At 47.1% G+C, this 23,756-nt stretch overlaps 1 protein-coding gene across 3 annotated transcripts in view; it reads left to right on the forward strand.

The window, feature by feature from the left end:
- Positions 1 to 23,756, forward strand: part of KIAA1211 (KIAA1211 ortholog) — a 277,640-nt gene that overhangs the window by 242,940 nt on the left and 10,944 nt on the right. For 2 of the 3 annotated variants that reach the window (XM_027544551.1, XM_027544552.1), the window contains exons 4-8: positions 4,096 to 4,231; positions 11,653 to 11,817; positions 14,730 to 14,798; positions 16,186 to 16,368; positions 16,973 to 19,841. In XM_027544551.1, the coding sequence (XP_027400352.1) occupies positions 4,112 to 4,231; positions 11,653 to 11,817; positions 14,730 to 14,798; positions 16,186 to 16,368; positions 16,973 to 19,841 (3,406 nt within the window). In that variant the 5' untranslated portion in view covers positions 4,096 to 4,111. Of the gene's footprint in view, positions 1 to 4,095; positions 4,232 to 6,258; positions 6,281 to 11,652; positions 11,818 to 14,729; positions 14,799 to 16,185; positions 16,369 to 16,972; positions 19,842 to 23,756 lie in introns of those variants that run through there. The other variant, XM_027544553.1, reaches the window with a different exon arrangement.

Raw genomic sequence — 23,756 nt, forward strand, 5'->3', positions numbered from 1 at the left:
ATAAAATGATTGTATACATAGAAAATCCAAAAGAATAAACAATCACATGATTAATAAATAAATTTAGTTAAGCCTAATTCTGATGTCAATAATCAATAACCAAGTGATACTTATAATACTCTGCCAATAAACAATTAGAAAAATAAACATTTTAACCTGTACCATTTATAGTAGATTCAGAAACATCAAATATATAGGACTAAATCTATGAAAATATGTAAAAGACCTCTATACAGAAAACTACAAAACTTTATTGAGAGAAAGTAAAGAGGATCTAGATAAATGAAGGGATATCCAGTGTTCATGTATGAAAAGAATGACTGCTGTAAAGATATGAGTTATCCTCAGAGTTTATTTACAGATCCAGTGCCATCAGAGGAGCAATCCTAGGAGTGTTAAGTGTGTGTGTGTGTGTGTGTGTGTGTGTGTGTGTGTGCCTGTGTGTATGTCTGTGTATATGTAAGTTTATGTAGAAATGCAGAGATAAGTATAGCCACCTGGGGAAAAGCTGGAGAACATAAACTGCTAGATACCAAGACTCATGAAACAGCTGTAAGACATCCCTGGTGGTACAGTGGGTGAGAATCCACTTGCCAGTACAGGAGACACTGGTTCAACCCCTGGTCCGGGAAGATCCCAAATGCCGTAGAGCACCTAAGCCCTTTTGTGCCACAGCTACTGAAACCCACGTGCCCTGGAGCCCTTGGGAGAAGCCACCGAAGTGAGAAGCCTGCACACTGCAGTGAAGAGTAGTGTCCGCTCGCCACAACTAGAGAAAGCCCACACACAGCAACGAAGACCCAGAGCAACCAAAAATAAAGAAAGAATTTGGGGGGGTGAGAAAAAAGCTATAGTAACTAAGACAGCATGGACTGTCGCTATAAAAACAGACAAATAGACCAGTAGAACACAGGCCAGAAACAGGTTCACACGTATACAGTCATTTAATTTATGGCAAGTCATTCACTGTCTTCAGCCACAGTTTCCTCATCTATAAATGGGCTTAATAATAGTTCCTACCACATAAGCTTTAAATAGTGTATATCACAAGGATTGAGATGTTGTATTAAAGAAGTTATCACATATGGAGGGGACATAGCAAGTGCCCAATAAAATTTAGCCAGTATTAATATTACTACTTTGACTATACTAGTATAATTATTACTACTCCTCCTATTACTGTTCATTTTCTCTATTTTGCAATAAGATCATCTAGAAGTGGGGAATGTGGGGACATTAAATCCTGGCTAGCAGCAAGGAACATTTGGGACAAACACAGAAGAGCAGGAAACTGTTGGTTCTTAGTTTTCCTGGAAAAAAAGAATTGGAGCTGAGAGTTAAACTTCATGATTCAAGGACTTCCCTGGCTGCCCAGTGGTTAAGACTTGCCTTCCAATGTGTAGGGAGTGTGTGTTCATCCCTGGTCAGGAGCTAAGATCCTACATGCCTCAAGGCCAAAAAACCAAAACATTAAACAGAAGCAATATTGTAACAAATTCAATAAAGACTTTAAAAATGGTCCACATTAAAAAAAAAAAAATGTCATGATTCAGCCAGAAGATTGACTTGGAAACTGAAAGAGAACTTGGCCTTCCAGTGTCGGCCTGTTATGTGCGTATAACTGTGAGACATTAGTAAACATTTATTAAGCATCTAAAGAGGACTTGTGCATATATGTGTTTGTAAGAATATCTGAGAGCCTCTGTGTATACATAAGCCATTTGTAAAAACACTGTAGAAAATGAAGTTAGTTACCTCTTCTTTCATCTGAATCCTAGCCAGGGAATCTGAGAAAAAAATTTAGACAGGATATTAAAAGGTTTGATTCCATAACTTTGAATGAAATTTTAATTCCTAGCATCTTTGGGTGAATTTGGAAGTTCATTTTGTAGCATAGGTCACAAAGTTTCTGAGGAACGAGGACATAATGACACATTTAATTTCCTCTTGTATTCATATGCTAAAACAATGCCTCATATTTCATAAAGGGGGTTGCTACTCCACAGTGTCGTGCTATGTAGCCGAAGGCTTACCAATTATTCCAGCTATTTAGTATCTCCAGCCTTCCCATATTCCAGCCCACATGACATTGGCATCCTGTATTCCTCTCCCACTGCTCCACCCAAGAGAAGGAATACTAGAGACCTTCTACCACTTTAAAACACTTCAGCTGCCTGGCCTGGGATTGTGTTCAGCTGTTCTGAATCCTGTTTCTCATGCTGCTGCTGCTGCTAAAGTCGCTTCAGTCGTGTCCGACTCTGTGCGACTCCATAGACGTCAGCTGTTCTGAATCCTGTTTCTCATGCTGCTGCTGCTAAGTCGCTTCAGTCGTGTCTGACTCTGTGCGACCCCAGAGACGGCAGCCCACCAGGCTCCCCCGTCCCTGGGATTCTCCAGGCAAGAACACTGGAGTGGGTTGCCATTTCCTTCTCCAATGCATGAAAGAGAAAAGTGAAGGTGAAGTCGCTCAGTCGTGTCCGACTCCTAGCGACCCCATGGACTGCAGCCTACCAGGCTCCTCTGTCCATGGATTTTCCAGGCAAGGGTACTGGAGTGGGGTGCCATTGCCTTCTCCAGTTTCTCATGCTACAGCTTCTATTTAGGTGACTTTGCCTACTTGTGTACTAAGTCGCTTCAGTCATGTCCAAATCTTTGTGACCCCATGAACTGTAGCCCACCAGGCTCCTCTGTCCATGGGATTCTCCAGGCAAAAACACCAGAGTGGGTTGCCATTTCCTACTCCAGGGGATCTTCCTGATCCAGGGATCGAACCTGCGTCTCTTGTGTCTCCTGCATTGCCAGCCAGATTCTTTACCACTAGCACTACCATATAAGGCTATTTACCCCCTGAGTTTTATTTGCAACAGTAAGTTGGTGATGAGATCACTAAAGTAAAGCTTTCAGCACAGTGTTTTCATCAAAGTCGCAATTGGTGGTTATTATTGTTTTTATTATCACACAGCCAGGAGGCTTATGTCCAAGTCTTTTGTCTCTAAACTTCATGTTTTGTTATCATACTGCTGGTAATTTGGCCAATTTGATGATATAATTTGGTACTCAGTCTTCCCAAGAAACCTGGTCGGGACCCTGCCTGCAGCTTTTCTGTAATTCAGCTCAGAGGTACCAGCCAGAGACCCCTTTCCCCCAGTACTGGCTCTTCTTTCCTGCCCTTGCTCACTGATAAAACCTCCTGATGGGACCCCTTTCTGTGGGGGAGGGGAGAGGAAGAAGTAGGGCTCTGAGCTCTGGGATAGCTGCCTGTGTGCCTGGCATTATGGAAGTGTGCCTGTCTTACCTTACAGAAAGTGTGTGATTCTGTCCTTGTGTATTCCTTCCCAGAAATAGCTTAATTTCCCAGATCAAGTGAGGAACAGTTGGCATCTGCTGCCCCCTGTTCCTGCAGTTCACCCAACCTATATCTCACAGTCAGGTTAGAAGTCTAGAATTCCTCTGAAGTCCAGCCTTTCAACTGAAGCGTTCTTATTGTTAGGAACCTACCACTGATAAGCTGCCCAATGCAGAATGCCCATTTAGAGTCTCCTTAGCACATGTGCCCCCACCCCTCTGAATTCCTGAGGAGTCTCGACAGAGAGACTCTTTATTCCGATAGTGCCCATCAGCAGTTCCAGTCCTCATCAAGTCTTTGTTTTAGATGTACGTATTTTTCTTCCCAATGTGATTAAAATCTGAGAGAGAAATTCTTGCCTCATACTTCGAGATCTTCATGTTGCTTGAAAAGGACTGCTGGACATACTTGACAGCTCATCAGGAAAAGGGCTCCTGCAGCTAAAATTTCTGCAGTGCTTTCTGTCCTGGGTCCTCCACAAACAGGTAGCAAGTACACAGAGTTCTCCCAGTGAGCGGCTCTAAAACATGCTGTGTAGGAGACATGCTCTCTTATTCCCAAGGGACACTTCCGTCTGCCCAGCTACTTGGCTGACCCCTCGCAGAAGAGGACAGCGGGCTGGAAGTGCTTTCTGAGTGAGATTGGGGATGTGGGTGGAGTCCCCTGAATCAGGAGGAACAGGAGATGATGGAATTGCCAAAAGAAGTCTTATCATCCTAATAAAATGAAGCACATGATTTGCATTCCAGGTCCTTCAACTATTCTATGGGAACCCGGGCATTTTCTCATGACAGTATTTTTATCCCTGATGGGGGAGCAGAAAGTGAGCAGACAGTTCAAGCAATGTCACAGGACAACATCCTGGGCAAAGTCAAAACTCTTCAGGTAAGACAGCTTGAAAGTCAGAGGCATAGGAAGGGGGAGGGGGGCGGCCATGGAGGGAAGTGGGAAGGGTCCCTGGCTTGGCCTTGAGTCATGGATTGGGAAGTCCAGGGGTAACTCCCGGTGAGAATGTTTGCTTTCTCAAACCTGGCTTAGTTCTCTGGAAGCTTCTGTGCAGCCATGGGAGATACACTGTCATGTTGTACTCACCTTCAGAACACCCCCTCTCCTTTTCTCTCAAGGTGTTTCCTCATTTTTAACTGGACTTAATGAAGACAGGTACCCTAGAGAAGCTGCAGAACTTGGGTGGGAGGAGAGCACTCCTTACCACTGAGTGTTGGCCGTAATCCCTGAGCGTAGGGTTGACTGTCGGCTGAAGGCATGCACAGCAGACGCACCCTCTCTGAGTCTCTGTACTTGGACAGTGAATGGCTGTCACGGGTTCTGTTGTGTTTCTGACCCTGGCTTCCCTGAACCGCCCTGTCCTAGAGGGACACTGTGAAGCTCTTCCGCTTCCCTCCTGTTTGCGCTGCAGAGGTGGGCAGTTTTCCTCCATAAAACTGACTCAGGTGGTGACTCCTTTAATAATGAAGATAAAATAATTCTTCACTGAATGAGATTGAAATAATGGGAAATCCAGGAAAAGCAAGGGGAGCGAAGACCCCTGCAATCCGACAACGTAGGTTTGCCCGAGTGCTCAGTAGAACTCACTCACCCGGCAGAAGTGCCTAAGCAAGCACTTCTCTGAGCTTGGGTTGCTTGGAGGCGATCCAGACTGTGTACAGGGGACTCTGGTGTGCTGGTTTCAATCTGTTTGTAAGTCTGCAACAGTGAATGAACAAATGAATGAATGAACCAAGCAAAAAAATAACAAAGGAGACAGCTGGCTTGAGTAGCTATTGACATGATGAAGCATGGTACTCAGAGTTTTCTACTTGCTTGAAATATTCTTGTTTCTACTGAATATTAAGCTATGTATTTTGTGACCTGTGTTTGGTTACATATTCCACATGTACTCAGCTAAATATAGCATATGGCAGCTGGGAAACAGCCAACACCCTGGAACCACACCCAGACTTGCCTAGATCTTTATACCTACCACCTCACTGCCCAAGGCCATAGTCCTGCCCTCAGAACTAACCTAGGCACTTCCTTCAAATTCCAGCACATCTTGACTAGCTCCCGTTCTTGGTTCTTGCTGGCCATACTGCTACACATTTTATAGACTCAGAAAGGAAAGTTGGCCTTAGTCACTTCTCTTCAGATGCAGAAGAGGAAAGGGCAGTGATGGCCAAAGAAAACCTTGACCTTGCCCCCCTCCTCCTTACCTTTCCTTCTTGAAGTTTCTGGCTCCTGCATATTATTCCTAAGAAGTAATGAACCCTCATAATCGTCCCTTTCTAAGGGGAGTGACCTGCAGGTCTCAGCCTACAAACCAACTGTATTTCACAAGGGCTTTCAAGGAGTTCTTTAAAAATTAGGTAGTAGTCTGTTGTCTTAAACGGCAGTACCTGTGTAATCCACACCTCATGCCAGCACCACTCCATGAAGTGCATTTGGAGTTGTAAAAAATAGATAATTCTGCAACATTGAAAACGTAGGAAAAAAAAAAAAAAAACGTAGAAACTCAGTAGAAATATGTGAATGCCTGTTGTTTGTGTTAATGGTGTCAGGCATAAGTTTAAGGAATCTGATTTCATAATTAATAAAATATAAAACAACTAACTTCTCTGAAGCAACAGTTCTGTTAATGCAGGAGGAGAAATGTGAGGGAAACAGAATAGCTGTCTAATTGAACGCTCTCCTCTGGATGACATGTACTCACATGAGGTCTGCCTAATTTTGCTTCTGCTGCATGGATATGCATAAGCTTCCTTACAGCTCTAATGCTATGTTTTGAAACAATATAATAAAAGAGACTTTTGCTTTTCAAGGAGGGAAATGGGGACCCTTATCATAGCAAATGTGATTTTTGGAGTGCCATAAGATATCACTGTATCACCCCCAAAAGACTGTGCTTTATTTTTCAGTCGACTAAGCAGTATGTTCCTGGTAAGTCATAGAAATAGTAGTTAACTTATTAACTTGCATGAATGCTTTGCATTTTTCCATAAAAACGTTATGCTGGTATTGATGCTTAGTAAGCAGCATAAAAGACTACTCCCTCGTAGACTCCAGCATGGAATGAGGGTGTTTATTTATGTCAGACGCATGTATGTTTTTTATGTCTGGAATTGTCTTTGTGTATGTGTGTATGTTTACTTTAAAAAGAGAGTAGTGGATAACACCTATTTGACAGTAAATGTCCTAGCAAGCTAATTTGCCACCATTATTAAGACATTCTTTTGAAATGAGATTTCTACTGGAATGCCATTAAAAAAAAAAACAAAAAAGACCCAAAAACGTGTTTGTTTTTTTTTCTGGCTCAAGAAACTTCCCAGCCCATGGAAACCAGAGCTGTGCCTGTAATGACTGCATTTGGAAAGGTTGCCCCCTAGTGTCCACATATAGTCATCTCAGCCAGAACTGTCCTAGGTTGTACCAGTAATGGTTCGTATCCGTCTGCTGAGTACAGAATGACTGAATAGAGCATAAATAAGCCTACTCTTTCCTGAACAATGTGAATCTACCACCTGCCAAAATTTCTGTAGCAAGCAATTGAACCTTTAAAAGAAAAATTACCTTTTTTTCCCTGAGTATAAAGATAATGCATGTGCATAGAACAAATTTTAATATACAGGATAGTTATAAGGGACAGAAATGACAGTGGTGTCCTTTTTGAGGACCCTGTACATAACAGTCAGTTGTTCTATGGCCAGAAAGTGAAATAAAAAATGCCTCACAGGCCTCTGCCATCACCTGGCTTTGTGGCCTCAGGACAAATCATTAAAGCTCTCTGACCCTCATATTCCTCATCTGAAAAACAAGAGGATGCATGTGATGGATGATCTGAAGAGCCCCTCCAGTTCTTAAAATCTGCCATTTATAGAAAGTCACTGTTCATCTGCTAGAGCACGGAGTGGCTTTGTAAGCTTTGCACTGCAATGCATTGGACTCCAATGACCTTGATGTTCCCAGAGCACATATCAGGGAGGTGCCTATTTATTTCAGAGCAAATCAGGCTGTGAAGTATGTATGCACCTACTGATGGTAGGAATCAGGAATATCACAGTCCAAGCCCACAGGTGATTTTTAGAATAATGCCAGAGCTTTGTCAGAAAATGCTTAGTCTATTAGTCCACGCACTGTTTAGCTCAGGAGGAAGAACCTTTGTCTTCAGTAGCTGCTGTCTCCTGCTGGGCTGGATTTCACTTTAAAATGCCAAAGTGTCTTACCTTTGAGGATTTGAGCACCTCGTGCAGCTGTCGACGCAAAGGATAAATACCTGCTCTTCACCACTTCTGCACAGAGCAGATGTCTTTAAATCTGTGTGTGTTTGATTTTGCTTATTCTCTTAAATTCATTTTGACTATGGGAGTATCTGGAGTTCGCTCGAGAAGACAGCAATTTTATTTTCTGTCTGCCTTGTTCTTATAGTATGAAAGATGGCTATGAAAAATCTGGGGAAATCTAAATTGGCAGTGTGAGAGCTACAGAATATGATGTGCTTGGAATTTCTACACCATAGGAAAAGAGCCTCATAAATATAGATGTGCATTCCTATAATATCATTCTCCAGCATTCCATTTTACAGCCAAATGGCCAAATTTGAATGAATAAAATATCACCCCTTTAGCTCACATTCCAGTCTAACAGTAACTCCATTCATTGCCATAAGTAACACGGACTCAGTTTAGGCACAGAGGTTCCACTCTCCCCTCTGGTTATTATCTCAGTGCATATAAAGAATCCATGGATATGTAAAAATATACATATCTATTAAAATACATCTGTCTATAGATGGAAGGAGTGGTAATAGTTTATTTCCCTGGAAGCTTAAGGGCAAGCTCATCTTAACGGTCTGGTTTTGAGTGACTGCTTGTGTCACAGTTCTTCCCATGACAATGCCTGAGTAGTGGGCAGAATAAAAGTCACCAAAAAGCCATATTTATCCCTGTATTCAATTCGTTTGACATCTGAGATGGCAGATAGGTTTTGGCAGTCATCTTTTAGTTGTCAAAAAGTCAGACAAAGTGTCCAGCAGCCCCGTCCCCTCTGAGTCAGCCAAAGGAAACATTTGGAGCAGGAACCACAGATCAGGTACAAGAGCCTTGGCCTTGAGAGCCTGAGGCTCAGTCACCATGGCCTTGGCCCTGCAGCCCTGCCCTGGCCTGTGACCACTGCAGGGTGTGTCTGCGAGGACAGTCCTTTGTCTGGACAGAGCGGCTGCCTTCCTGTCCCTGGATGGTGGCTGTCACTTTTTGCATGACCTGGGTCCTCCCCTCCTCCTTCCCTCACCCTTCTCCCAAGCTCCCTAACCAGCAGCCTGAATTTGTTTTCTCTGGAGGAATTTTAAATCAGCTACTTTATGGAGATGCTCATTGTCATTCTCAAAGGCAACAGCATTGTGTTTCTTTTGCCAGGATGAACATATCCACGACATAAATCAACCCTCAGATACACACACATTCTCATTCCCTCCCCGTCTCTCCCTCTCCCTCCTTTCCAATCTCCCCCATCCTGCCCCCTTCAGCTGTTGTACCTGCCATCAGGGCTGCAGATTCTCCTCCCTGGGCCTCCTGTCTGCCCCCTGCACCCTCCTCTCAATTTTCCACTTTAACTCTCAACTTCGTTTCTTAACGTCATGCTCTCCATTTCCCCAGTTTTGTCCCACGTACCTTATTTCACCTGTTCTTATCACATCTAATATTTTCCCCCCCATTTTCTCTTTCATTTTCCTTTGGTAGCCACAATAACCATCCCATCTTCGGCGTTTATTTCAATATAAGTAATGTGAACTTGACATCAGTGTTCTAAAAAGGGCTCTAACAAAAACAAACAAAAAAATCAGCACATTCATTCTTTTTGTGATGGTGGCCAAAATCCTAACGAAAGAGCATTAATGTATTAAGCTTAGTCTCCTGGGGAACTCATTAAAGAATTATTCTTTCCATTCTGAGTAGAAGAAATACCCTCATTTTAGATATTCAAGAACATTGGTAGGTGGCAGACCCTGACACAGGAGGTCTCATTCTAGGGTGATTGGATAAAAATTTTTAGCTCTTTACCAGCACACTTAGAGAAGAGATAACTGGTCAACCAAAGGCTGGGCTGGGAGTCCCAGAGGGAACCCCTGCCCAGACTGTGACTAGGATGCAGGAGCTCTTCCTGCCACTCCTGCCCAGGCCCCCATGCATCTCCCACAGGGCAGCAAGAGTGCCACAGGGCCTGTGGCTTTGTTACACCATGTCCTCTTGTCTAACACCATCGGCTGTTCTAACTGTGCCTGCTTATTGATCTGCTTAGAGTAGACACTAACTGCTGCTTCCTGCTAAACTCATTTTAGAAGACACCCTATTGCAGCCTTCTCCTCCCTGAAACCCCTTTAGGCTGTAAAAGCTATACTTCACTGGCTGAACTTGGGCTTTGGATGTGTGCTCCCTCCCCGTGGTGTCAGGGGGCGCCGGGTTCAGGCTGAGATACAGCAGATCAAATCTGAGTCCTTGTCTCTCTGTGCTCCTGACTTGGCATGCTGGGGTGCCCGGGGTGCGGGGAGGGGACCTGGGGCTCATCTCTTTCATGTCTCTGCAATTTCACCGTCCGCCATGGAAAGCCGAGGGGGAGTTGGGTGAAGGTGGATTTGATACTCTTGAGTTCAGAGAGAGAAGGGGCATTTTCCTCAAGGGAGGCCACCTTCAGTAAGGTGGTAAAAACGCCGGATCCTCTCTTTCTGTCCCAGTAAGAAGAGGGAAGTTCAGTGTAAATTTATGAGAACCAGTGGAGCACAATGAAAACAGCACTGAATATGTTTTAGAAGACGTGGATTCAGGTCCCTTTGGTACCACTCATTCATTCCATAAGCTTGGGCCAGTCACTGGATCTTGACTTTTTTTGTAAAACGAGGAGTTCCGATAATGTGATTGCTAAGGCTTTTTGCAGCTTTGTGGGATTAAATATTAGCCACATTAAAGATAAAGATCAGATGATGTATTCTGGTTTTTTGTTTTTTGTTTTTTTTCTTTTGAATCATAAAAGACCTAGGTCTAGAGCAGTAGTTCTCAGCCAGAGGCGATCTTCCCCGCCAGGGGACATTGGACAACACCCGGAGGCATTTTTTTGGTTGTCCAGACAGAAGTGAACAGGGGTTGCTGCTATCGTCTGGTGTCCAGAGGGCAGGAGTGATGCTAAGCATCCCATGATGTGCAGGAGAACTCCCCACAACAAAGAATTATCTGGCCTCAAATGTCAATCGTGCCGAGCTTGAGAATCCCCGATGTAGATAAAGGCAGTAATTTCTACAATATATTCGATTCATTACAGTCTTCTTTCAGATGACCACAGCTTACCTCTTTTTCTTCCTCAATGTCATTCATTTTCTGTACATATTAAATATTTTATATCTAATTTATCAAGCCCATTAAATATTTTGCCTCGTATTAAAAACTATTTTGTTTTTATATTTTAAAATAATTCCCTTTTTAATCCAGCTTTTAATTCTAAATACTCTTTTTCTTCCTAATTTCTGTCCTTTACCCTCCTGCCACCGTCCATTCAGCTCCCTCCCACCAGTGATCAGTCTCTTTCTGGCCCTTACTCCAGCAGCCTCCTCTGATCCACTGTGTTCCTTCTGGCCTGTGGTCACAGTGGGCAGCTGCAGCAAGGCAAAGAGGACATCCTAGTGGCAGAACAAGATTGCTTTCATCTTTTCCGTGTGTTTAGCATCAATCATGGAAAGACTTCTTGGCCTGGGGCCTTCTTCCCCTTGGCCGTGGTACCCACTGTAACCCAAACAGGATGTTCAAGTTAGGGGCTGGTGAGGAAGGTAGATGAAATAAATATTCAAGGGGAATGTGTCCAAAAGGGGCTGGAGGGTTCCTTTGTGCAGCCACAACAGTCTTGATTTCCCGCAGGGGTTCTTGCAGCTCATGAAACTATTTTCTATATAATTTTTGTACCTTTCAAGTACTTTTGTGCCTTTGAAAGACTTTTGATTTTTTGACAAAAATCAAACAATTTCTGTCATACCCAACTTTTTTGATCAGAAATATGATTTCTCTACCCCCCTTGGAAATGTTGGCATCTCCATGAAAGAGGTGGCTGGATGAAAAGGCTCATGGCTCAAAGGTGGGAAAGAAAAGGAAATACTGGGAAGGAGACTCAGTAATTACAGGACTGCGTCAGGGGTTTCTGGCTTGGTGTCTAGTCTAGAAACCAGTCACGTAGAGAATATGCCTCAGTGCCCGCTAGCTATGCTGGGGAACCTGACTGTGGTTATTGTGAACCGCTTCACTGCTTCAGAACGTCCTTCTTTTGTTTCTCTCCAGCGACAGTTGGGCAAGAACATCAAGTTTGGGCAGCCACCACCCAACGCCATTCCCATGAAGAAGGCAGACAGTGGCGAGGCTCGCTTCGAAGAGGACCCATTCCTCACCAGTCCTGTGGAAGTTGTGACTCAGCAAGACCTCATCCTCTCAGACACTGAGAACAAAGTAAAGCTCCTCCAGGGGATGACTTGATTGCTCACGAGGCCGGGGGGAGGCTGGGCAGTGGGCACGGGCATCATTAAGCCCGGGGTCTGCAGGGTGGGGAATAAGATGGAAGAAGCTTTCCTGAGGAGTAGCCCAGCACCTCCGGCGCAAGTGCCTTGAGCTGCAGGGGAGCCAGTTGGGAAGAGGGGGAGGTGAGGGAGATGTGCCCTTTGCACCCCCTCTTCCCAGCGTCTTCTGCTTAACTCTTTGGAGACTCGGGCTGCCCTCACCCCTGAGCTGCACTGTCCCCTCTCTGCCATCACTGTGCATCCTGAGTGTTTCTTACACGTCTGTGCTCTGCATCTGTGGCCATATAACTGTTTGCTCTCCATTTCCAAACTGTTGAGCTCCTTGAGGACAGACTGGATCTTACACATCTGTCTCCCCAGGATATCATCACTGCTTACTTAGGAGCACTGAATAATTACTTGGGGAACTGGACTGACTTGAAATGAGAAAAGAATGAAGTAGGTGCTGCACAAGAATAGAATATTCAAACGGACCAGCTTAAGTGTACTAAGTGTGCAAAGTCACGTTGATCCAGCACTATCCTATCTAAATTTTGTCTCTTGATTTTTTTAGTTTAGTTATGGTTGTGCTAGGTCTGTGTTGCTGTGCGTGGGCTTTCTCTAGTAGTGGCGAGCGTGGGCTGCTCTGCGTTGCAGCGCGAGGGCCTCTCGCTGTGGTGGCTTCGCCTGTTGTGGAGCATGGGCTATAGGCACACGGTCTCCAGTAGCTGCAGCACGCAGGCTCAGTAGTTGTGGATCGTGGGCTCTAAGGCTCCGACTCAGTTGCGGTGTACAGGCTTAGCCCACAGCATATGGGATCTTCCCAGAGCAGGTATCAAACGCATGTCCCCTGTATTGGTGGGCAGATTCCTATGCACTGTACCCCCAGAGAAGTCCATTCTTTTGACACTTTGAGAGAAGCACTCTGAGCAGATCCTGAAATAAGAGTCCCTTGAGCAGCAGCAGGAGTGCCTTCGGGCCTCTTATGGGAAAAGGAGGGAAGGCCTCTTATGGGAAAAACAGTCCTACCTACCTACTGGTAGATAGATAGTGGTTCTTAGCTGAGGCTCTGAGTCTTCCCATGCTTACAAGAAAGCATTCTTTGTGCTATGCCTACCACGGTGCCTGAAATGATGTTGAGTGTTACTAAAGTGCCCCTGGAAAAAGTCATACTAATTATCAGCTAATGCATCGTAAGAATAGTAAGAAAGATAAGTGCTCTCCAAGTTGTAGAGCAAAAGAAGGAAGGAGATAAAAGATGACAGTCTTCTTCGCTGTCTGTCTCTGCCTGGGCCTGGCCCTGATGCCCCCTGGCACCCACACCTGTGGGTGATAGGTGAAGCAGGCACAGGGCCCTCTCTCTTGGCTGGTCCAACAGTCCTCATCTCCAGTCTCTTGAGTGCTGGGAAGGAACATCAGCCATCAGCCTTGATTCAGGGATTCCTCTGGACCAGAGCAACTGTCTTCCCTGTCACTGGATCTGATAAGCACAGGGCACAGTGGGCTGGGGGACAAGGTGGGTCGTTCGTTCAGCAGGTGCCCCCTCAGCTGAGGGATCGCAGTGTAAACACAGGACCGCCATAGTGCAGTTTACATTCTAGTGAGAGGAGCGTCTCACAACCAACAACTCAGCAAATAGATATCATAATTTCGGATTAATAAAAATGCTGCCTAGAAAATGAAACCGGCTGATACAAAAGTGAGCAATGTGGTTGGAGAGGGGTTTGCTTCTTTAGATAAGGAAGTTAGATGGCCCTGAGAAGGTGTGGAGGGTGTTCTTGGCACAAGGAAGAACAAGTACAGACACCCAGAGACGGAACTGTTTGTCCTGAAGGAGGCACAGAAAGCAGGCTAGTGCGGATGAGGGTGAGGGGTGGCTGTGGATCACAGTGTAGACACTGGGTCCTTCAGACCACAGGAGAAGGGGTGAATTGTTTGGAAAGTAATAGGAAACTGCTGAGAAATTTTTGAGTTTATTTTTTATTATTTTTATCTTAGTATCTTATTTTACCTTTTGACTGTGCCATGAGGCATGTAGGATCTTAGTTCCCTGACCAGGGATTGAACTCACGCGCCCCCGCATCCAAAGTGTGGAGTCTTAACCACTGGACCGCCAGGGAAGTTCCCCTCTGAGTAATTTTCAGCAGGGCAGTGATACAATCTGATTTTATGTTTTCTAAAGATGCTTCTAACTGTTGTGCAGAAAATGGACTGAGGTAGGGCGAGATGATGTTCTGGATCCGGAAGGGGCAGTGAGAACCTTTTGTAAACATAGGTGACGGGAGGCAGCAGGTAGAGCTGGCACACGTGACGTGATATGCGTGATATACCCAGGACCTGCAAGGCGACTGGGATGTGAATCATTAGCCTTTTTCTTCCTCTTCTTCTCTCTTTTCCTCTCTCCCTCCCTCCCTTCCGCCAACGTTTTCTCGCCTCCTCTGGTTGCCTACCTCCTCAGCACAGGCCTGTGTGTGCCACTGGAAGAGCCCCCTTGCTTTCTCATGGAGAAGAGGTCTGGCAGGTGAAGGGGGTGGAAGGCAGCCAGCCAGGCTGAAAGCTGTGAGGTCAGAGTTCTGCCTGGCTGGCGACAGGGCAGTCCCTGATTCTCTCAGCAGTGGGGAAACACATCAGGGACTGAGTTTGGAGCCTACCCAGATGGGAAATGAATTGAACTCTAGGGAGAGGGGAGTGAATACTGAGCCTCCGGAGCCCTGGTGGAATCTGGACACGAGCAGAGTCTCCACCGTGAACCTGCCAGCACTCTCTGCTCAGAGGAGGGGGTGGCCCTCCACACAGACGCTGGCTGCGTTTGCCCAGGACTTCCTGTGCTCCTGTTTGACTTGAGCACTCTCTCTGCCGTTCCAGTCCAGTGAGACGCCAAGTTCTCCAAGTCCTCTGAATCTGCCGGGAGCCAGAAGTGAGATGGAAGAGAAGGTAATGTGATTTGAACTTGTGTGTGTAGCTTCCTTAGTTTAACTTCTGTTTTTCTTTTTGTTGGGCGAGCTGCTGCCTCATTTTTCCATTCATAAATGCTGCCTTCATCTATTACTGTAAATCCCTTCAAAGTTCAACCAGTGGTAGATGTTAGCATCTGTTTGCATGGCAATGCAATGGCTAGAACTGAACCCTGCTCTGAAAAACTGCCACGCTCTCGCCAAGTCTGTTTGGAGTCTCAGGTGTTGGTAGTTTTCCTAACAGCCTCATGTATTAATACTTCAAGACACTGGTAAGCCATTGAAAAAGACATTCAAGAATACCTGAAGTTGAAGAGCCTGTAAGGAAAGAGTATCCTTCTATTGTTGTTTAGTCGCTAAGTCATGTCCAGCTGTTTTGTGAGCTCACGGGCTGTAGTCCGCCAGGCTCCTCTGTCCATGAGATTTCCTAGGGAAGAATGCTGGAGGGGGTTGCCATTTCCTCCTCTAGGGGATTCCCAGCCAGGGGATGGAATCCACGTCTTAAATGTTTACGATTGGTCTCAGGTTGTGGTTTTTAAGTGACCATACATACCTGTGTTACAGAGCTGCAAGCGGTTCTGCAGTTCATCCTTTGAAGAACTGCCCTTCACGTTCTCACCTGGGGGCCTCCTCCTTTTTGCTTTCAGTGCACCAGTGCCCTGTGACTCTGGCGTGATTGTGGCAAAGCATTTTTGCCGATAACACATCTTATGCCCTAGGTGGAGAACTTATTGTTCCTTCTTTCAATAAACATTTCTTCACTTATGTGTATTTCTGGTTTTTAACTTTTCGGCATTCCACTGAAACCTGTTCCGAAGGGGCTAAAGTAAGAGCTGAGGTGTGTACAAGTCTGTGGCAATGGAAGGTGCTTAGAGTTACAGTGTTGTTAGCATAGCGATGAGCTTGTCCAGGGCTTAGCACACTACTCTTTATTTTAGGCCTTGTGGCCATAAGGTTGCAACTACCAGACTCTCCTTTGTTCTGCTCTTCTTTGTAGTACAAAAGCAGCCACGGGCAATGGTGTTGCTGTGTACCAGCAAGACTTTACCCAGACAGGACCCCTGACTGTGTCTTACTGACCCCCGATCTAATCTAACCCACATATCATTCACAGTAGGAAAATTAGTCCCTGAGAGATTAAATGGCCTTTACCAGTTAATACGGATATCACTGGCAAAACAAATGCTCAGTGTCTTTTGGTTCTAAAAGCAGTGCTCACTTCACTGTGCCCATGAACCCCCTGCGCTTGACAGCATCTCCTGGCCAGGCTGGGCCAGGAGCAGACTCTAACAAGGGCCGCCATGCTAGATTCCCTGCAGGCTCTTCTCTCATCTGGACTGACTGCATATTTTCAATCTCCACTGTAGGTTGCTCCAGTTAAACCATCCCGGCCCAAGAGGCACCTTTCTTCTGCTGGCACCATCGAAAGTGTCAACCTGGATGCCATCCCCCTGGCCATTGCTCGACTGGATAATAGTGCCGCCAAGCACAAACTGTCCATTAAGCCAAAAAACCAGAGGGTGTCAAGGAAGCACAGGCGACTTGTCGGGGTATGTATGGCCTGGCAGACATCCTGATGCTGCCTAGCGGGGTGGTGCTGTGAGGGGCCTAGGGAAGGGACTTGGTCTCTCCCTGTCGGGGATATGGCTCTGTTGCTGGCACAAGGGTGAATGGGCCCATTTCCTTTCCACCACCCTTTCTGACCTGTTGTCCCCCATCAGTGGCTGGTGGACCGCAGAGAGAAAGGCTTCCTTCTGAGGGGCTCCAGACATTTTGCTTTGCAGCAGACAGATGGCTCACTTTCCTATGCCATAGCCTGAGTCAAAGGTTCTTCAGTTTGATTAGACTTCTGAGTCATAAGTTTCAGGGGACATTGATGACGTGCTAATCTTATTTTTCCTCACCTTTCTAATGCTGGGCTACTGGTTTTCCTATGATTATGCATGTGTATTAAGAAAAAAGAATTTGAGGATGACATATAGAGAGGAAACCCAACGGTTGAAGTTCTTCCCTGCCTGAGGTGACCTGTGTCTTTGGCTTGAACGTGGTCCCTCTTTCACGATTAGGAGGGCCACCCACATTGGTGAATGGGATTGTAAATAAAGGTGGCCTGTGCACAGGGAAAGCTAATTCTGTTTCCCTTACCCACGTTAGGATCGACAGAACGAGCATGGTGGCCTCCTGCATCAGCTGTCCCTGGACCAGAATGGACACCCTGGAGAAGACAAGCCAATCTGGCATGAAAGAGAGCCAGAGCCGCTGGACTCGGAGGAAGAGAAGCGACGCCAGGAAGAATACTGGCGAGAACTTGAGGCCAAGTGCAAACGGCAAAAGGCCGAAGCTGCGGAGAGGCGACGCCTGGAAGAGCAGAGGCTCCAGGCTCTGGAGCGGAGGCTTTGGGAGGAGAATAGAAGGCAAGAATTCTTGGAAGAAGAGGAGGAGGAGGAAGAGGAAAGAGAAATACAGCTAGAGGCAAAGAAGAGGCAACGTGAAGAAGAAACGCAGAGCCTGGAAGAGCCGGGCTCCCAGGGCCCAGAGCAGAGGGAGGAAGAGGAGGGAGGACTCCCGGAGGCCAAGGAGCCCGTGTGCCCAGAGGAAGAGGTGCAGCACCTGGGAAGATGCTTGGTGCAGGAGGAGATGGAGGCTCGGAGCCAGCAGGAGGCCGAGAAGCTGTGGCAGGAGGAGGAAAGAGAGTTGGAGGAACTCCGAGGACTGGAGGAGCTGGAGGAGCAGAGGCGGTGGGCAGCTGAGAGTCAGCGGCTGGAAGAGGAGGAGAGGCAGCGGCTGGAAGAGGAGGAGAGGCAGCGGGAGCTGGAGGAGGAAAAACGGATGGAGGAGCTCAGGAGGCAGGAGGAGCTCAGGAGGCAGGAGGAGCTCAGGAGGCTGGAGGAGCTCAGGAGGCAGGAGGAGCTCAGGAGGCAGGAGGAGCTCAGGAGGCAGGAGGAACTGGAGGCCCAGAGATGGCGGGAGGAGGAGGAGGTGAGGAAGAGGGAAGAACTGAAGAAGCGAGAAGACTTGGAGGCCAAGAGGAGGCAGGAAGTGGAGAAGAAGCTTCAGGAAGCACCGAGAGTGGAAGAGGAGAATCAGCCGCAGCTGGACCACAAAAGTGGCTTGAGGAGCCCATTTCAGAGTGACTTCGCGGAGAAAGCAGAAGAGCAAGATCACCTGAAACTCGAAAAGCTGAGAGAAAACTCTGAGAAACCGAGTATTTGGGTAAAGCAGAGCCAAGAGGCCACTGAGACATCGGGGGAGCAGCCCAGAAAGCAGGAGGATGTTCCTGGGGATCGTGGTTGTGGACGGCAGGAAATGAGGGAAGAAACCAACATGCAGCCTCCCCAGAAGCAAGAGGCCCAGGTGGAAGAAATGCTGGTGCCAGGAGAGAAGAAGGAAGCTGCTACTCCAGAAACAGACAGAAAGCTGGAGGAACTCAGATGGCAGGAGGTGGATGAGAGGCAGACCATGCCCAGACCCTACACTTTCCAGGTGTCATCGGGAGGGAAACAAATTCTCTTCCCCAAAGTCAATCTGAGCCCAGTGAAGCCCATGAAAGATGAGGGGCTCACCTCAGCTCCCCAAGAGCCCAAGGCCCCCAAAGCCAGCCCAGCCTCCCACGCCCTGCCTTCAACCCTGAGCATCCCCCACACGGCCATTCTGGTCACCGGAGCCCAGCTCTGCGGCCCGGCCGTCAACCTGAGCCAGATCAAGGACACTGCGTGCAAATCTCTCCTGGGCTTGTCGGAAGAAAAGAAGCTGGTGGATGTCCCGGCCCTGGAAAACCCACCCCGAGCCCTGGGGGAACCCCGGGCAGGCAGTGCGAAGACCAGGCCCCCACCAGAGTCTCCAAGCAGCGCAGCTGCGCTCGCTGAATGGGCCTCCATTCGATCCCGTATCCTGAAGAGCTCAGAGAGTGACCAGCGTGGCGAGAGAGAGCAGTCTCGGGCCGGGGATGAGCACACGCCCAGGGGCCGGTGTGATTCCCGCGGAAACCTCCGGAGGACCCCGCCCGTAAATGCCAAATTCTCCATTAAACCTGCCTGGCAGAAGTTCTCCGATGGGGGCGGGGAAGGGGAGAGCATCAGGAAAAGATCCGGGCTGGGACCCAGCGAAGAGGCCGTGCCCCAGCCCCCTGCTATTGATACTAAAGAGGCCCTGAAAGATGCAGAGAAACCCAGGGCTCACCAGGAGCCAACAGACACCACAGAGGGGTGCAAATTTGCCAAAGACCTTCCATCTTTCCTCGTTCCAGGCCTGCCTTACCCACCACAGAAAGCAGTGGCCCAGGTGGAGCCTGTGACCACTTCAGACGGCCAGACCACAGATGGAGCAGGAAAGTCAGAGCCCACGATGCCAGGTGGAGAGGATAAAGCTTCCCTTTTTGGAATAAAATTGAGAAGGACCAACTACTCCCTGCGCTTCCACTGCGACCAACAAACAGAACAGAAGAAGAAGAAAAGGCACAGCAGCACAGGGGACAGTATCGATGGGGCGCCGTCAGCCCCAGGGAGCACACATGGAGAGCCAGAGACGGAGGCTGCAGCCCTCAAGCCTGGCCCCTTGCTCCCCCCAGAGAGGAAGCCAGCCCCGGCCCCCTGGAAGGACTCCTCTGAAAGCCCTCCCAGCCTCTCTCCTCCTGTGGCCCAGCCCGGGCCCCCACTGGCAGGTAGCCAGCCCCCGGCTCCGGAGCAGGACAAGGCGGCAAACAGGTTGCCCCTGTCCCAGAAGCCAGCCCTGGCGCCCAAGCCTGCGGGCCAGACCCCACCACCCTCCCCGCTCTCCAAGGTGAGCAGGCCCTACTTGGTGGAGTTGCTGACTCGCCGGGTGGGGAAGCCCGAGATGGAGCCCAGCGAGCCGTGCAAGGAGGGCCGGGACAGCGGCTGGCCGCCCTCACCCCCGCCACCTGAGGAGAGAAAGGAGCAGAAGCGGGATAAGGAGGAAGAGGTGGAAACCGAGAGGAAACCGGCTTCCCCGGTGCCATCCACTGGGCAAGAGAAGCCTGTCCCAACGCCGGAGGCGGGGAGGAAAGGTGCGTAGCTGTAGATCGCAAAGCTCTGCCTCTGTCCAGCCTCCTGAGTCACAGCTAAAGGCAGAACTGCCCAGGGCTGGAGGTAGCCCCTGGAGCTGTTGTTGGAGCACTTCCCTTAATTAGAGGCTGGTGCCCCGTTCCCCAAGGGCCATGACTCCTGAGTCAGAGTGAGGCTCTGTACTTGTCTTTACAGTTTTGGAAACGTGGACTGACGTGCGTGTCTGCAGCTCACACCCATTAGTGACCCTTACTTACACAAGTAGTAAGTTAGAGATGCTGCACAGACTGATATACTTTAGGTTGACAGTGAAATTGTTAGTCACTTAGTCGTGTCCAATTCTGTGGGACCCCATGGACTGTAGCCCACCAGGCTCCTCTGTCTATGGGATTCTCCAGGCAAGAATACCGGAGTTGATAGCCATGCACTTCTCCAGGGGATCTTCCCAACCCAGGGATCCAACCTGGGTCTCTGCATTACTGGCAAATTCTTTACTGTCTGAGCCACTAGGAAGCAAGTGTCATTAATCTTTATGAGGGGCCTGTACAGTGACGATAAAGACTGGTTTCTTACCCCAGTGTGTGCGCTCTGTTTCTGGACAGTAGCGACAGAAACTAAGGTGGGACCTTAGGGGACTTTTAACTAGCCCCGCAAGGAGCCGCAGTGTGCATAATCAACTTTGTCTGTTTATGCACAAGGCCCTGCATATGCGTATGTGGGGCCCTGGCCCCACCAGCTTGCTACTGTGAAGCCCTCTGGTAAGGAAATTTTAGGGCAACCCTTACTCCTGGCTGCCCCTCGTGTTTCTTCATACTGGATGTTTGGGGCAGTGTGGTGATCACTTGGTTTGACTTTGGGGCCCCAAAAACCTTCCTCTGATACTTTTTGGTTTTGCAGAGTAAGTGGTCAGGTTTGAGTCATAGCCCAAAATTTGCTCCTCAGGTTTTTCTAGGGAAAGTTTAGGTAATTGTTTAGATTTGGGGTGGGTTTTGCAGAGATAAGAACTCCCTCAGGGACATGGGTTTGGTTACTTGCCTTATGGAAGACCCTGTCGTCCTTTTTAACCAAGCTGTCCTTGGCTCCCTGGACTGGCACATTGATCAGCATCACCAGGTCATATCTCCCTATTGGTTTCTGTTTGTCCTCCCGAAGAGGAGCCTATTTTCAGGTTTTTGTTGTTGTCTTACCTCCGCACTGGGCTCTAGGGGTTAGCTGCAGTCCCCACAAGCCTGTTAAGAGCTGTGCCTTAGATTCCCTGTGGTCTTGTGGACATAAGCCCCGTTGGCTTTCAGAACTAGGTGTTTTGGGGGCCGGTCACTGAAGTAGAAGTCTTAAAAGTTGAGGTCCAGAGGTGGGGGTCCAAATCCTTTGCTTCTCAGAGAGAGAGTGGGCATTCCACTGAGTTCCCTCCTGGTTGTGGATCACTGTGCCCGGGGATGGGGTTTATGGTGAGATTGTGCCTCAGCCTCTTCTACCCATTTCCATGGATGGTTTTTGTTTCTGTTCCCCTGATGTGCTGGAGTCAGTCAGCTAGTTTCTGGATCTCTTTACAAAGGAATTGTTCTGTATGTGACTGTAAACTTGGTTGTCTGTGGGAAGAGTGGAGCTTCGGATCTTCCTACGTCACCGTCTTGAAGCAGAACCGCTGTTTTCAGTTTTGACTTTAGCTTTTGTGTTGTTCCCTTTTGTGGTACCATCAGAGCTCCTCGCACAGCTGACCTGCTCTCTGATTCTCTTATCTTCTCCCAGAGAAACAACGCCCTGTTTTCTGCTGCTGTGTCTTAGAGAGATTCTTCTAATTTTTACCGAAACCTGTTGCTGCCCCTGTTTTCTTTCTCAGTATTGAGATTCTGGGCTGACAGTCTCTGCTAACTGGATTTTTCTTTATTTGGTAGAAAAGAAGTGTGAGAGCAAGGACCACATGGTGGTCTCTACCTGAGACTGTTGGGGTTTTACACTACAACTCCAGGCCTAGGCTGACCAAATTCTTTAGCTGAATGCCTATCAGGATAAAAGTGTTAAGCCTGCACCTCCAATTTATTTGTTAATTGTATGTATGTAGTGCCATCATTAGCTAAAACCCATGGAGCACTGCATGTACTGAGGCTGAGATTCACTGAAACAACAATGGATGTAAATCCACATTGCAAATCACGGTGCAGATTTTTATTTTATTGGGCCAACTTCTTGTCAGATCTGATTGCTTCGCGGAGTATCAGGCAAAGAACGTGACAGCTTTGCTGTGTTCTTATGCTTGCATTATCAGTAGTATGTTTAATCTGTGTTTGTTTGCTGGAATTTCATTATACCATCTGTCCATTTCATAAGAGATCATTTGCTTCAAAGAAGATAGGATATGTCATAAACTCACTGAACTGCAGATCCTCAGTACAAGTGAGCAAAGCAAGTGAGGACACGCGTACAAGGTCTCTCCCTGCATCACATCACAGGGCTTCCAGCTTCCCTTGAGTCTGTCTGTATTTTCTATTTTTTAAAAAATTGAAGTGTAGTTGGTATACAATATTGTGCCAGTTTAAGTTGTATAGCCTAGTGATTCATTTTTTGTGTATTTTGTTTGCAGATTATATTCCATTATAGGTTATTACAGGATATTGGGTACAATTCCCTGTGCTGTACAGTAGACCCTTGTTGCTTCCATATTTTCTGTACAGAAGTTTGTATCTGTTAGTCCTTTACTTCTAATTTATCCCTCCCACCTCTTTCTCGCCTTTGGTAACCATAAATTTGTTTTCTTTGCCTATGAATCTGTTTCTTTTTTGTATAGTCATTTGTATTATTTTTTTAGATTATGCATATCATATAGTGTTTGTCTTTCTCTGCCTTTTTTCACTAAGCATAATATTCTGTAGGTCCATCCATGTTAACTGCAAAAGGCCACATTTCATTTTGTTCTTATGACTGAGTAATATTCCACTGTGGCTCCTCTTCCATAGGATAAACAGAAACCAATAGGGAGATATGGTCTTTACACTGCTGATCAACATGCCAGTCCAGGAAACCAAGAAGATGTGGTGTGTGTATATATATGTACATGTGTATACATATGCGTGCTAAGTCGCTTCAGTTGTGTCTGACTCTTTGCAACCCTATGGACTGTAGCCCACCAGGCTTCTCTGTCCAAGGGGTTTTCCAGTCAAGGATACTGGAGTGGGTTGCCATGCCCTCCTCCAGGGGATCTTCCCAACACAGGGATAGAACCAGCATCTCTCACATCTCCTGATTGGCAGGTGGGCTCTTTACCACTAGTGCTACCTGGGAAGCCTGTGTATACACGTGTGTGTGTGTGTATTGTGTGAGCCCGTATATAAACATACAATATAGACACACTCCACATCTTCCTAAGTCAGTTATCTGTTGACAGGCACTTTGGTTGCTCCCACATCTGGACTATTATAAATAATGCCTCTATGAACACTGAGGTGCCTGTATCTTTTTAAATTAGTTTTCATTTTTTCCACATATATACCCAGGAGTGGAATTGCTGGATCATGTGGTAGTTCTATTTTTAGTTTTTTAAAGAACCTCCATAGTGGTTCTTTATAAAGTTCTCCACAGTGATTACACCAATTTACATTTTCACCAACAGTGTAGGAGGGTTCCTCTTTTTCCATATCATCTCCGATATTATCTATAGACTTTTTGATGACAACCATTCTGACCTGTGTGAGGTGGTACCTCACTGTGGTTTTGATTTGCATTTCACTAATAATCAGCAATGTTGAACATCTTTTCATGTGCTTGTTAGCAATTTGTGTATCTTCTTTGGGAAAATATGTAGGTCCATTTTTTTAAAAAAAATTTTATTTGTGGCCACGCTGGTCTTTGTTGCTGCATGTGGGTTTTCTCTGGTTGTGGTGAGCAGGGTCTACTTTTCATTGCTGTTGGCAGGCTTCTCA

Source organism: Bos indicus x Bos taurus, chromosome 6 (assembly GCF_003369695.1).
Source record: "Bos indicus x Bos taurus breed Angus x Brahman F1 hybrid chromosome 6, Bos_hybrid_MaternalHap_v2.0, whole genome shotgun sequence".
In the NCBI taxonomy this organism is placed as follows: Eukaryota; Metazoa; Chordata; class Mammalia; order Artiodactyla; family Bovidae; genus Bos; species Bos indicus x Bos taurus.